At 38.7% G+C, this 13,388-nt stretch overlaps 1 protein-coding gene across 2 annotated transcripts; it reads left to right on the forward strand.

Annotated features, from left to right (window-relative positions):
• The first annotated feature begins 3,552 nt into the window (after positions 1–3,552).
• Positions 3,553–12,737, forward strand: si:ch211-232m10.6 (uncharacterized protein LOC572203 homolog). 2 transcript variants are annotated; one of them, XM_027143830.2, is made up of 7 exons: positions 3,553–3,793; positions 4,800–5,181; positions 8,315–8,515; positions 8,781–8,828; positions 10,669–10,827; positions 11,985–12,096; positions 12,204–12,737. In XM_027143830.2, exons 2-7 carry the CDS (start codon positions 4,986–4,988, stop codon positions 12,607–12,609), a joined length of 1,122 nt encoding a protein of 373 aa, XP_026999631.2. In that variant the 5' UTR covers positions 3,553–3,793; positions 4,800–4,985; the 3' UTR covers positions 12,610–12,737. The 2 variants fall into 2 exon arrangements, with proteins under 2 accessions (XP_026999631.2, XP_047671696.1); XM_047815740.1 differs by having other exon boundaries at positions 4,937–5,181.
• The last annotated feature ends 651 nt before the right edge of the window (positions 12,738–13,388 follow it).

The raw sequence follows: 13,388 nt of genomic DNA on the forward strand, positions 1-13,388 counted from the left end.
TTCATGTCTGAATCTCTTCAATCGTCCTTCAGAAGCTTTCACTCTTCACTCCCTTTACGCAAGGCACCCATTTCTGTCGCTTCACCCTTTTTATTTGTCATCTGTTTTGTATATAATGTTCATGCAGTATTTTCTGCTTAGCTACGTTTAACTGCCTTTATAGTTTTGCTGGATTTAAATGAGAATGATTGAGGTTTATGGAGCTGCAGGTCTACGTTAGATGAGGATCCTTAAAGGGAGGTAGTATACTGTAATATAATAAAGAAGTAGTAGAAGTGTTCATCTGTTTATTCGTTATTGGTGTATATCATAATGATTTCTTTCTGGTTCTTAAATCAAAGAAGCACAAAGAGTTTATATAATAATACATTTTATTTAAAGGCACCTTTCTGAACACTCAAGGTCACCGTACAAAAGAAGAAGAAAAACAACAAAAAAAATATAGTTATAAAATACTTACATAGAAATACAAATTGGACCAACATTACAAATCATGATGTAGAATAAGCTAAACTAAACAGATGAGTTTTAAGCTGAGATTTAAATGATGAAAGAGAATCAATATTACGGAGCTCAGATGGAAGTGAGTTCCAGAGCTGAGGTGCAGAGTAACTGAAAGCTCTGTTCCCCATAGTTACAAGACGGACAGAGGGAACAATGAAATGAGTGGAAGAAGAAGACCTAAGAGTGCGAGTAGGTTTTGGAGTATGAAGAAGATCAAGAAGATATGAAGGTGCAAGATTGTGGATAGCTTTAAATGTTAGAAGAAGAATTTTATACTTGATACGAAAATTAATGGGAAGCCAGTGTAGCTGTTCCAGAACAGGTGTAATATGATGGATAGAGGGAGTACGAGTGATAATACGGGCAGAAGAATTTTGAACGAGTTGCAGCTTATGAAGGATTTTGTGAGGAAGCCCAATAAGAAGAGAATTACAGTAGTCAAGCCGGGAGGTTACTAGACTGTGAATAAGAGTGGTGGTAGATTGAGTGGTGAGAAAGAAACGAAGCCTATTTATATTTCGAAGGTGAAAGTATGCAGCCCGAGTAACATTATTTACATGTGACGTAAAAGAAAGGGTACTATCAAAGATGACACCAAGACTCTTAACCTGAGATGAGGGAGCTATGAGAGATTCATCAATGGAAATAAGAAAATTTGAAAATTTGTTAAGCACAGTTTTTGTGCCTATAATTAGAAATTCTGTTTTATTACTATTTAGTTTAAGAAAGTTTGCTGAAAACCATGAATTTATGTCAATGAGACAATCAGAAAGAGCAGATGGAGAGAGTTTGGAATGTGGTTTTGTGGAAAGGTAGAGCTGGGTGTCATCCGCATAGCAATGAAACTTACTTAACGAACCTGGTGTTTATGAAAAATATGTCCAAGGGGTAAAAGGTAAGTAATAAATAACAAAGGGCCAAGAACAGAGCCCTGGGGAACACCAGAGGTAACGGAAACTACATAAGAGGTGAATGATTTTAGTTGAACAAACTGTGTGCGATCAGAGAGATATGAATGAAACCATTTCAGAGGCGTGTTGGTGATGCCAATAGTGGAAAGCCTGTCTAAAAGAATATCGTGGGAAATTGTATCAAAAGCTGCACTCAGATCAAGGAGAAGGAGGATGGATAGTAAACCAGAATCAGCTGCTATAAGCAAATCATTTGTGACTTTTAATAGAGCTGTTTCAGTGCTATGGGCGAAAACCAGATTGGAATTGTTCATATAGATTATTGCCAGACAAGTGGATATGAAGTTGAGCAGCAACAGCTTTTTCCAAAATTTTAGAAATGAAAGGAAGATTAGAAATAGGACGAAAATGATCAAGGTTGTTGGTGTCCAAACCTGGTTTCTTTAGAATTGGAGTTACAGCAGCTGTTTTTAAAAGAGAAGGAACAACCCCAGTGGTAAGGGAAGAATACATAATATCCATAATAAAATGGGACAGAGAGGAAGCAGTAGCCTTAACAAGGACAGTTGGTAAAGGATCAAGAACACAGGTTGAAGATTTAGATTAATGAAGTTTTAAGATATCATCAATTGAGGGCAGAATAAACTCAGAGAACAGTTGTGTAGGAACAGGTAAAACTGAGACACATGGAGTAGAAACAGGAGTGGCCATAAGTTGACGATGAATGCCTTCAATTTTTGAGGTAAAGAATGATGCTAAAGTATTGCAGAAATCAGATGAGTACAAATGAGAGGGAAGTGAGTCAGGGGGTGTTGTAAAATTTTTCAATAAGGAAAAAAGAACGCTTGAATTCCCTTCATTAGAACCGATTAAGCCAGAATAGTATGTAGATTTAGCTTTAGCAATAGAGTCTTTATAGTGAGACATATGTTCTGAGTACATTTCCTTGTGGACAGTAAGGCCAGTTCTTCTGAAAAGTCTCTCAAGCTGTCGTCCTTTTGCTTTTAATTGCCTGAGAAAAGGAGTGAACCAGGGTGCAGTAACAGTAAATGAAACAGTCCTAGTCTTAACTGGAGCAAAAGTATTCAACAAATTATGGTGATTATTATTGTACTGAGAGACCAAATTATCTGGAGTGGAACAGTGGAACTGTCAGCCCTAGGAAGACTTGCAATGCTTAAAGACAAGTTGTCCAAATTAATGTCCTTGATTTTCCGGAATGATATAATACGTGAAGATTTTGATTTGAAGAGAGGAAGATCAACATTAAAGGACAGTAACAGATGATCAGTACATGGAAAAAAGTCTGCATTGAGGTTGCCTGGAGAGACACCTGAACAACAGATTAAATCCAAAGTATGTCCTTTAATATGCGTGGGAAAATTCACATGTTGCTGCAGTCCGAAGCTATCCAGACAAGATGTAAATTCTTTAGCAAGGTTGTTGTGAACATCATCCATGTGAATATTGAAATCCCCCACAAGAATTATATTTGGTGAAAGAGTAGTTATTTCATTCAAAAAAGCAGCAAAGTCAGGGATAAAACCCTTGTTAAATTTTGGTGGTCGATATACAGTGCTGATAATAGTTGGAGTAGATCCAGAGAGCCGACAAACTGCAGCCTCAAATGAGTGGGAGACAGAAACATTCACTGACCTCAGTCTCCACTTCTCACGGTAGATTATAACCAGACCTCCTCCTCGACCAGAATCACGTGGTTGAGAGATGTAAACAAATGCTGCAGCATTACATTTTCTCTTCAATGGAGACTCAAACCCTGTTCCATTATGACAATGTCCTGGTGTCCACGTGGCCATATTTAAATCTCAGGACATGTAATCCTAATTTTAAGGCTATGTGCCATATCAAAGGTCATCCATTATAGCGACACCTTAAACACATATTCTTACCAGCGTCATCACCCTCTGACATCTATGGAAGTGGAAAATTTCTATACTTAATCTACTTAAATCCTAGTTTGTAAATAAGATCTAAATCGCTTGAGCTGTTGCTGGTTGGAGGTAGAAATATTTTTTTTAAAGTCCTGAGAGTCCTGTTGCATAGATACTTGTGACATGACACATCTGTGACTGAAATAAAAAAACTTTCAAAAGCATCGCACCAGAGACAGAGACGTGGTTAAAGGGAAAGGCCGAGGATTTGAGCGAGACAGAAGATGCAGCAGACGAGAGCAGAAGGAACAGATGGCATTAAAGGATGGATTAAAGGAATCTGGGTGGTTTGAGATATGAAAAAAGAAAAAAAAGGAAAAAAAAAGGAAAGAAGGAAGAAAGAAAACACAGTGGCAGGGTGACAGAAAGCATGAAAGGTGAGACGATGATGGGAGGAGAAGAAGCTGGGTCGAGTCTGTCAGTGAGGTAAGTTACTGTAGATCCTTTATGGTAGTTTAAATAGACACAATAATAATAATAATAATAATAATAATAATAATAATAATAATAATAATAATAATAATCTTTTTATTGTGATTTTTATATAACTCATTGGGGTAAATAGGAGCCCAGTTCCCTCGTTTTCCAGTCAGCTGTAGTTTTGAGAGGTTTTGATATCCAGTAGTTTCTATAGATAGATAGATAGATAGATAGATAGATAGATAGATAGATAGATAGATAGATAGATAGATAGATAGATAGATAGATAGATAGATAGATAGATAGATAGACACAGACTTATCAATTCTTATCAATTAACAATTCTATAGTTCCAATAGAATTAGGGGAAATGAAGTTGAAATTAAATTATTATTTTGTTTTCATTTAATTATTTTTTTTTTGTTGTTTCATTTTTAGTTTAAATAAACAGTTCTGTTTAATTGTAATACAGTAGGGATAGAAAAAGTAAAATACTAAACAGACAATGAGATACTGAGACAATGAGATAAGAAAAGCAAAAATAAAAACAAAATAACCTAAAAGATACAACTTACTTCTGGAGCTGCTACACCAGTTATTGGAAAATGTGTGTAACCAATCGGGAAAAAACTGTAATGTTTACTAATGTAAAAACAAGAAAGAAAAAGAAAAGAAAAAACAAAAAAAGAAAAAAGAAAACTTTTTGTCTCAACACATTATCTACATCACACCATTAGTGTGTGTGTGTGTGTGTGTGTGTGTGCGCGCGCGTGCGTGTGTGTGTGTGTGTGTGTGTGTGTGTGTGTGTGTGTGTGTGTGTGTGTGTGTGTGTGTGTGTACAATTTTTTTCAGAAGGTTATAGATCATTTAGAGTAGAAATAACATTTTAAATCAGCACTTATGCCATGCTGATGTATTCCAGCGTCCACCTAAGACACACTTAAGCCTCTTTGTCCTCTTAGTGGGTCTCTCTGCTCTGTCACTCTTAAAATCCTCTCTATCTCTTCTACAGATTTGCTGATCCTTGAAGCTGAGATTATTCTTCTATCTTTACATCTGTTCCAAACACAGCACTCCTGCCCTCCTCAAATGCTCGACATCACTCATCATCTCATCCATGACACTTTCTCTCTATAACCTTCTTTCCAGGCTTCACCTCATTTGAATTTTCTTGCTCTTGCTCGGATCTTGGATCGTCATGCTGAAGCTGGTGTCCAGACGCAGCCGCTCTCTGCTGTCTCTCTGTCTAACCTCTCTGGCCCTGACTCTCTCTGTGCTGGCTTTCTGCACCTCCTACTGGTGTGAGGGGACACACAAAGTGGTAAAACCGCTCTGTCTGTCTCCTGTGAAGATGAAGAACTGTGGTCAGAACAACAGCCAGCCCTATACAACTGGTAAGAAGCATTCAAGAAGCCTTTTTCAGACCTATTTCGCTAGATATAAAGGCAAGTTTAGAAATACATTATGAAATCACCCAGCTTTTCTACTTTAGAGCAAACAAATACAAAAACAAATCACAGATACGACACAAACATTTTGTTTGATTAATAATCATTGGGAAAAAAAATTATTTAATTAAATAATATTTGATTTCTAAATGATGTAAAGGATAAAAAAAATATGGGATCAGTCAATGTTGAGGAAAACAGATTGAAATGATATTTATGGGGATTTATTCACCCGCATCGAATGTTATCACTCGATTGAATGGATGTTAGTGGTTCATCAGATCAATTCAATTCAATTCAAGTTTATTTGAATAGCGCTTTTTACAATAGACATTGTCTCAAAGCAGCTTTCCAGAACATAAACATAGAACAGAAGGTAAACATAAAGAATAATATAAAGAATTAATATAATAAAAAAAATCAAGATTAATATTAGATATATTTAGTTCACAATGTGTATGTATTTATCCCAAGTGAGCAAGTCTGAGGTGACTCAGGCAGCAGTGGCAAGGAAAAACTCCCTTAGATGGTAAAGGAAGAAACCTTGAGAGGAACCAGACTCAAAGGGGAACCTCATCCTCATATGGGTGACACTGGAGGGTGTGATTATATATGTACAGTCAAACAGATGTTGTATTGGTGTAAGGAGTTCAGATCTCCTCTTTAGTATCACAAAATCTGACTGGACCTGGTAGATCTCTAGATGCTTCAGGATTCTCACAGAGTCGGCCTCATCTTAGTGGAGGTCCAAAATCTTCATCGCATGGAAGACGATCGTAGCTGGTACAATGTCTGGATGCCTCAGGATGGGTAGAAAGAGAGAAGCAGTGGAGAGGGATTAACATATCTGCTGTTCATAAAAAATGTGCAAGTCTGATATCATAGTGCACAGTATTATGGGATGTATTATGTGTATGCCTGACTAAAGCGATGAGTTTTTAATCTACATTTAAATGGGGAAAGTGTGTCTGAGTCCCGAACACTATCAAAAAGACTATTCCAAAGTTTGGGAGCTAAATAAGAAAACGCTCTACCAACTTTAGTAGACTTAGATATTCTGGGAACTACCAGAAGTCCTGAGTTTTGTGATCTCAGAGAGCGTGAAGGATCGTAACGTGTTAGAAGACTAGTTAGATACATGGGAGCTAAACCATTAAGAGCTTTGTACGTAAGTAGCAGCAGTTTGTAATCAATTCTAAACTTAACAGGTAGCCAGTGTAGAGATGATAAAATTGGGGTTATATGGTCATACTTTCTTGTCCTGGTGAGAACTCTGGCAGCTGCATTTTGTACTAACTGTAACCTATTTATTAAAGATGCAGGACAACCACCTAGTAATGCATTACAATGGTCTAGTCTAGAGGTCATGAATGCATGAACTAGCTTCTCAGCATCAGATACAGCCAGGATGTTTCTCAGCTTGGCAATGTTTCTAAGGATCCCCCTGGATGATAGATATGGTCCAGGGGGGCATGTTGTGGCTACTGGTAGGCTCAGAAGGTTGTTATCAAATTTTCCTGAATAGCAAGGAGCACTAACTCTTAACTTCACTAACTCTAACTCTAACTCTAACACGAACGCATCGTTAAATGATTAATAATTAAGTGTAACAAAGCTCCAGAGGTAGAATGTTGAGAATCTAATATCTATTATGAGGAGCAGGAAACAGACCAACACAGAATCCAAGAATCAAGGTCGGTAAATATAGTGTTTGTTCAGCAACTGGCAAAGAAACCTCATACGCAGTAGCACGAAAAACACAAACAATAAAACTGACGAGGGTCATACACGTGGAAAACAATGGAAAACAAAATGCAAGGGCTCAGTATGCAGGTAAACTGGGAATACTTCACATTACCTACTAGCGTACACACTGTTTAAATGTTCTAAGAACCCGGAAGTGCAGTTTGACCTGGATGAGGTTTAAAACTCTCTTTGGGGTCTAGGATTTGATTTATAATTGAAGTTCTAGCCAACAAATATGTTACAGAACAGGAATCCAACAGGAATTCACCTGGATAATAATTTGATTTAGCACTTCACACTTTTTCCTCACATGTATTGCCAGGGTTTCAGGTTCAATTCCTCCTTCTGCCCTGTGTGTGTCTGGAGTTTGCATGTTCTCTCCATGCTTCTGGAGTTTCCTCTGAGTTCTCTGGTTTTCTACTTGGTCTAAAGACAAAGATAACAAAATTATCTATAGTGTGTGAAATGTGACTAGTTGTCCCCAGCATTGTGCCCTGAGTCTCCTGGAATAGACTCCAGGAAAGCGGATGGCTAGAATTTCCCTGTACTAAGAAAAGAACAGATTTCAAACAAACTTATAATGAAATAGAAGGAACTGCTTCAATAAACACATCGCTGACAAAAGTATCTGGAACCACCAGGGATGGGAGGTGTAGGATCCATACAAGGAGTTTATCAAAAGTAACCAGAGCAAACAATCCAAAACAGCAGGCAGAATCATAACCAGTAAAACAAGCAAAAAATTCAAAGTAGCAAAAATACAAATCCAAAACCCAAACAACAAAAACGGTCATACACATGAGACAAACACAGTAATATGGTGCTCAGCATTATCGTAAACCAGCAACACTTCACGTCTGTCGGTGGTGTGAGTGCGGTTTATTTTTATACCTGAACTCGGACGTGAAACTGGAAGTGAACCAGGAGGCCCGAGAGTTTAGTCTGGTGGTTCTTTTCACTTTTGATCAGATTTTTTTATTTACATTTACATTTACAGCATTTAGCAGACGCCCTTATCCAGAGCGACTTAAATTATCTAATTTTTTTTATACAGCTGAGCAATTGAGGGTTAATGGCCTTGTCAGGGGCCCAACAATGGCAGCTTGGTAGACCTGGGATCAAAACTCACAACCTTCCAATTGGTAGCCCAACACCTTAACCACTTTGCTACCACATGCCCCAATTTTTATGCTTTGTAACAGTTTAGTGTGTATCACTATGTACTATAAAACTACAGTATGTACAGTAGAAAATGTCCAAATTGTACCAGATGAAAGCTAACCCTTTTCACTTTGTTTCACGTGTTGTCCCGTTTAACTCCACTCTAACACAGAGAGCCCAACTCCAGACCCCAAAACTCCTGAGACCAATGCAACAGTTTCTCTGAAGCAGAAAGAGGAGCAAGTGTCAATGAAGGCAAAGAAGCTGGCCAATGCAGTGCACTATATCTGGGAAACAGGAGAGGACAAATACATGCTTAGATACTTTCACACCGGATTCTGGCTCTCTTGTGAGAAACACCATAGCGGTGAAGGTAAGAGAGTCAGTGTTTTTGATTCTGTTTCTCCTCCAAGAAGATCAGAATGAATGTCACAAATGGTCCCACATGACGACACTTCGGCTCATATGTACTTCCTCTCTTCTTTTGCTAAACTGCAGAGCCACATGTATGGTACAATGCTCCAGAATTTTTAGGCAATTTTATGATGTTTTTAAATGATATTGAACAAAATGATCTATTAATAAATATTTAAATGGATTCAAAATGAATCCTGGACATAATTTTGTTTCTGTTTCAGGAGAGAAATGTCGAAGTTTCATTGAGCTGACTCCTGAAGAAGCACAAGGTAAACGAGTGTGGTGAATATTCCTTGGTTACCTTGTTGAGGGCATGCACATGGATACCAACACCTTTACCAAAAAGAGGATTTGGTGTAATGTTTGGGATAAATGCTCATACAGCCATACAATCAAAGTTCTCTTGGAACCTTCTCTTCTTACTTCATAGTCATGCATGTCACATTAGAGGCCAGGTGATCCAAAAGGGACAGAGGAACAGTTGGTCTAATGAACAAATCTCTTACCCCTTTTCCACCAAAAAGAACCCGTTGCTGGTTCAGAGCTAGTGCTGGTGCTGGTTCCAAGTTGGTTCCACTGGCGAACTTTCTAAGAACCTGTTTGCCTTTCCATCAGTTAGAGAGCCATCACAGAGCCGAGTCTGACGTCACTGTATACGTGTCAGAGAAGTATACTTTCCCAGCAACGTTAGCGCAGCAAACACAACATCGAAAATGGCGGATGTTGCTTTACTGTTAATGCTCATGGCTTTGTGAACCTACATTGGCACCCAAATGCGGTGAATCCAATGTGTACGTGCAGCTCCATGTAATTTGTATAAACGGAGGTTGTAATTGAGAAAAAATGTAGCCTTAGCATGTAGCTAACTGATACCTGTACCAGAATGCACCATAGTACTGTATACTGTCCATAACAAGAACACTCAACTGATTAGTTAATTAAACCCTAGGGTTAAGCTAGTTAGTAGACTTCCGACTCCAAATGATGCAGTTCTACTACTCTTTTTTGCTTAAGTGGTGCCTAGTAAAAGGTCAGTCTGTTCTGACCTTTTATACTAATATACTAATTTACTTTATAATCCTGCAAGGCCATATAATAGGAGGTCTTACATGTGTACAAGGGTGAGATCCCACACCAGGGTTTGTGGAGATGAAAGTGTCTTATTCCTTTAGAAATGTGTGGTTAGTTTATGAGATGCCATTCATACTTGCTGCAGTGTTTACATAGTGAAGGAAGACTTCAAGAACTGGTCAGTGCACTGGACCCAGATGATGGAGTGCGCACCTTGGGCTGCAGGACCAAACTGAAGCACAGAAAGTAGACCCATACTCATCTAACACAGGGGAAATGGAGAGAGCACCACCACTGGACCTTCCATGCATGTTAACAGAGTCTGTTAGACAGCATGGGGTCTTTGGTGGTATACCACTACACCCATCCATCCATCCATCCATCCATTTTATGTAGCACTTATCCCAGTCTATCCCACTGGACTCAGGACACAATACAGAGGGACACTCTGGACAGGTTGCAAAACATCTTAGGAAACAATCACACAAACACACCCATTCACAAACTACAGACAATATTGAAATGCCAATAAGCCTATGTCTGTTTGGGATGGTAAAGGAAACCAGCATACCTAGAGGAAATCCATGAAGCACAAGAAGAAAATGAAAAGTGTGTGCACCCAGGGAGCAAACCCCCATGGGTTGGTATTCCTATATGCTTGTGTTCACACACAGAAATCCATCCCACAACCACTCAGCCACACTATTATATTCACAGGTATCTACAGATAACTAGGTGACGGGCTGTTTGACAAATTCAGAGCCAAAGGAAAGCCTCAGTGCAACTAAATATTAGCCAGTTCAACAACAGTTTGGAAATAAGACACACAAATGGCTAAAGAAGTATTGAGTATAATCACTAAAGAAATGAAAAAATATAAAGAAATGATAGGTGGGATCAGGACTCCGAGCATGTATGCAACTTTAGGTCAGTTTGCACATTAAATTCTTGTACACACATGTACAGGACAAGAAGAAGATGGATAATGGTGTTAATCTTACATGTGATTTTGTTCTTTGGGTTTTTTCATATCTTCAGGGGTTCTTTGGCTCTCCTTGTTTTCTGAGTTCATGTATATCACTCTGCTGGCCATGGGATTTCTTATGATGTGGATGGAGTTGCTGTTTCTTTGCTTGAATAAGGAGATGTATGCACTCAAGATCAATGCCTTTGCTGCCATTTGCACCGTTCTCTCAGGTGAGGTCTTCAGTATGATACCTCGATGGTAGTAACAAAGATCATTTACATTATAGAGCCAAATATTTGTGAACATCGGACCACCACACCCATATGTGCTTGTTGAACATTTTTATGAAATTTTATTCCCTCTTAATAACCTCCACTCTCATGTGAAGACTTTCCACTAGATGTTGCTGTGTGTCTGTGTGGATTTGTGTTCATTCAGCTACAAGAGCATCAGTGAGATCAGACACTGATGATGTAAGAGTGAGGAGGTCTGGGGTTCAGTCTGTGTTCCAGTTCATCACAAAGGTGTTCAGTGGTGTTGGGTCAGAGTCAGGGCTCAGTGCAGGACACTCGAGTTCACTCCAACCTTCACACACCATGTCTTCATGGAGCTTCATGGGACGTTGTCATGATGGAACACTGTTTGGGAACAGTTTTTTAGTTTAGGGAAATCATATGGAAATCTAGAGCATACAAAGGAACTCCAAACAATTCCATGCTTCAAAATGTCTGGCAATGCTTTAGGGATGAAGAAAATTAAAGTGTGAATATCAGATGGCTTCATACTTTCAGTGGCGCCCCCAGAAACTTTTAATAGGGGTGGCCAGAGGAGGCCACAGCAAATCTTGGGGTGGCACCAAAAAAAAAAAAATCAGTGTAGTGTGTGTTATACTTGTTTAGTTTTGTGTGTGTGTGTGTGTGTGTGTGTGTGTGTGTGAGAGAGAGAGAGAGAGAGAGAGAGAGAGAGAGAGAGAGAGAGAGAGAGAGAGAGAGAGAGAGAGATAGAGAGAGAGAGAAAGAAAGAAAGAAAGACCAACAGCATGTGTGGAAATGTGTGTGTGTGTGTGTGTGTGTGTGTGTGTGTGTGTGTGTGTGTGTGTGTGTGTGTGTGTGTGTGTGTGTGTGTGCGCGCGCACTTCTGCATGTCAGAGAGGGAGCTTGTGATTCAGTACAGAATTTTTCACTTCATGAACTATTGTAAATTTTCATTATGCATTCAAATTCAAATTCATCCTGGGGTAGCCCACAGGGGTGGCCAGAGTTTATACAGGGGTCACCACTGGCCACACCTGCATACTTTTAGCCATGTAGTGTATAATACTGGGCAATATTTAATTATTTCCTTTAATTTTCTATTGTAAATTTAGTTAACATTGTGTCTGTTTCAGGAATGATGGGGATGGTAGCACATATGATGTACACTACAGTATTTCAGCTGACTGTGAGCATCGGTCCTAAAGACTGGAGACCTCAGACCTGGGACTACGGCTGGTCGTTTGCGTAAGTCTTAAATGTTTATCTGTTTTAAACATTTTTTTAAATCTAACTAACTAATATTCTCTGTTCTGTTCGGTGTAAAATTAACACACAGCTACTTTTCCTTACAGACTGGCTTGGATTTCTTTCAGCTGTTGCATGGCTGCGGCTGTCTTCACCCTAAACTCCTACACCAAGACTGTGATTGAATTGAAGCACCGTGCTCGTATTTACCTGGAAGACGCTACCAGCCATGCCCCGCCTTATGACGATATAATCATGGCTGGGGCTAGCCGCAGCATCTACTCTATCAACCTTCCTCTTCATCACTGCCAACAAAGGAAGCTGATTGACACCACATGGCCATCTAGAAAGGAGGGTCTTCCTAGGTTGATGATGGAAGGAATGAACGCTGAGGGACTGCTGATGCTGGGAAGGTGTGGGCCGCAGGGCTGCGAAGACTGCGAGAGAGAATTGGACAAGATTACGGATGTTTTGGAGAAAGACGGCGGCGATGAGGAAGATGAAATATGCTGAGATTACGTGGGAGGAAGGACGCAAATGAAAATGTCTGTCAAAAAGCCATGAAAGGCATGGTGGTAAAAAAAAATAAATCTGTTCCCCAGTCAAATTTCCATGTTTTTTTTATCACTGCATAGTTATAAAGGCTTCTATGTTATTCTAAAATATGATAAAATAAATAAAAATCTAAACATTTCCATATGCAGAATTTGAGAATTCTGTGTGTAAATATGGATGCTTAAAATATAAGGAAAGAATTCCAACATAAATAAGCAAACCAAGGAATCAAGGAATTCTATTCTAGAGGAATCCAGACTCGTATTAAATGCTGGAACACTCACATTGAATTAAATGAAGATGGTGTAGAAATATGACATCTATTTGCAATAAACAATCATTTACTGACCATTGTATATGAATATAGCTGATACTTTCCATAAGCACATACATGGGTGAAATATGACTTTCATGAATTTTCACGAGAGTCCAAGGAAACCTGTAAACAGCCCAAAAGCATTTATTATTTTATTTAATTTTTTTATAAATTATCCATTTCTTTGCATATAGTCCACACAGAGCTTGTATATGTTTCTGCTTATAAACAATTAATTTACGAAGAGCCTGTTTTTTTTTTTTGTTTTTTTTTTCATGGAAAGCTGTAAGCTGATTAGACCATGAGTCCATTTAATTTAATCAGAAATGACAGAAATTCTTTATCTGGTCATGATCTGGAACACTCACCTGGAAATAAAGGCTTCATTTAGACACACAACCTTGGATTGACCTTAGGAATG

Source organism: Tachysurus fulvidraco, chromosome 7 (assembly GCF_022655615.1).
Source record: "Tachysurus fulvidraco isolate hzauxx_2018 chromosome 7, HZAU_PFXX_2.0, whole genome shotgun sequence".
NCBI classification, from domain to species: Eukaryota; Metazoa; Chordata; class Actinopteri; order Siluriformes; family Bagridae; genus Tachysurus; species Tachysurus fulvidraco.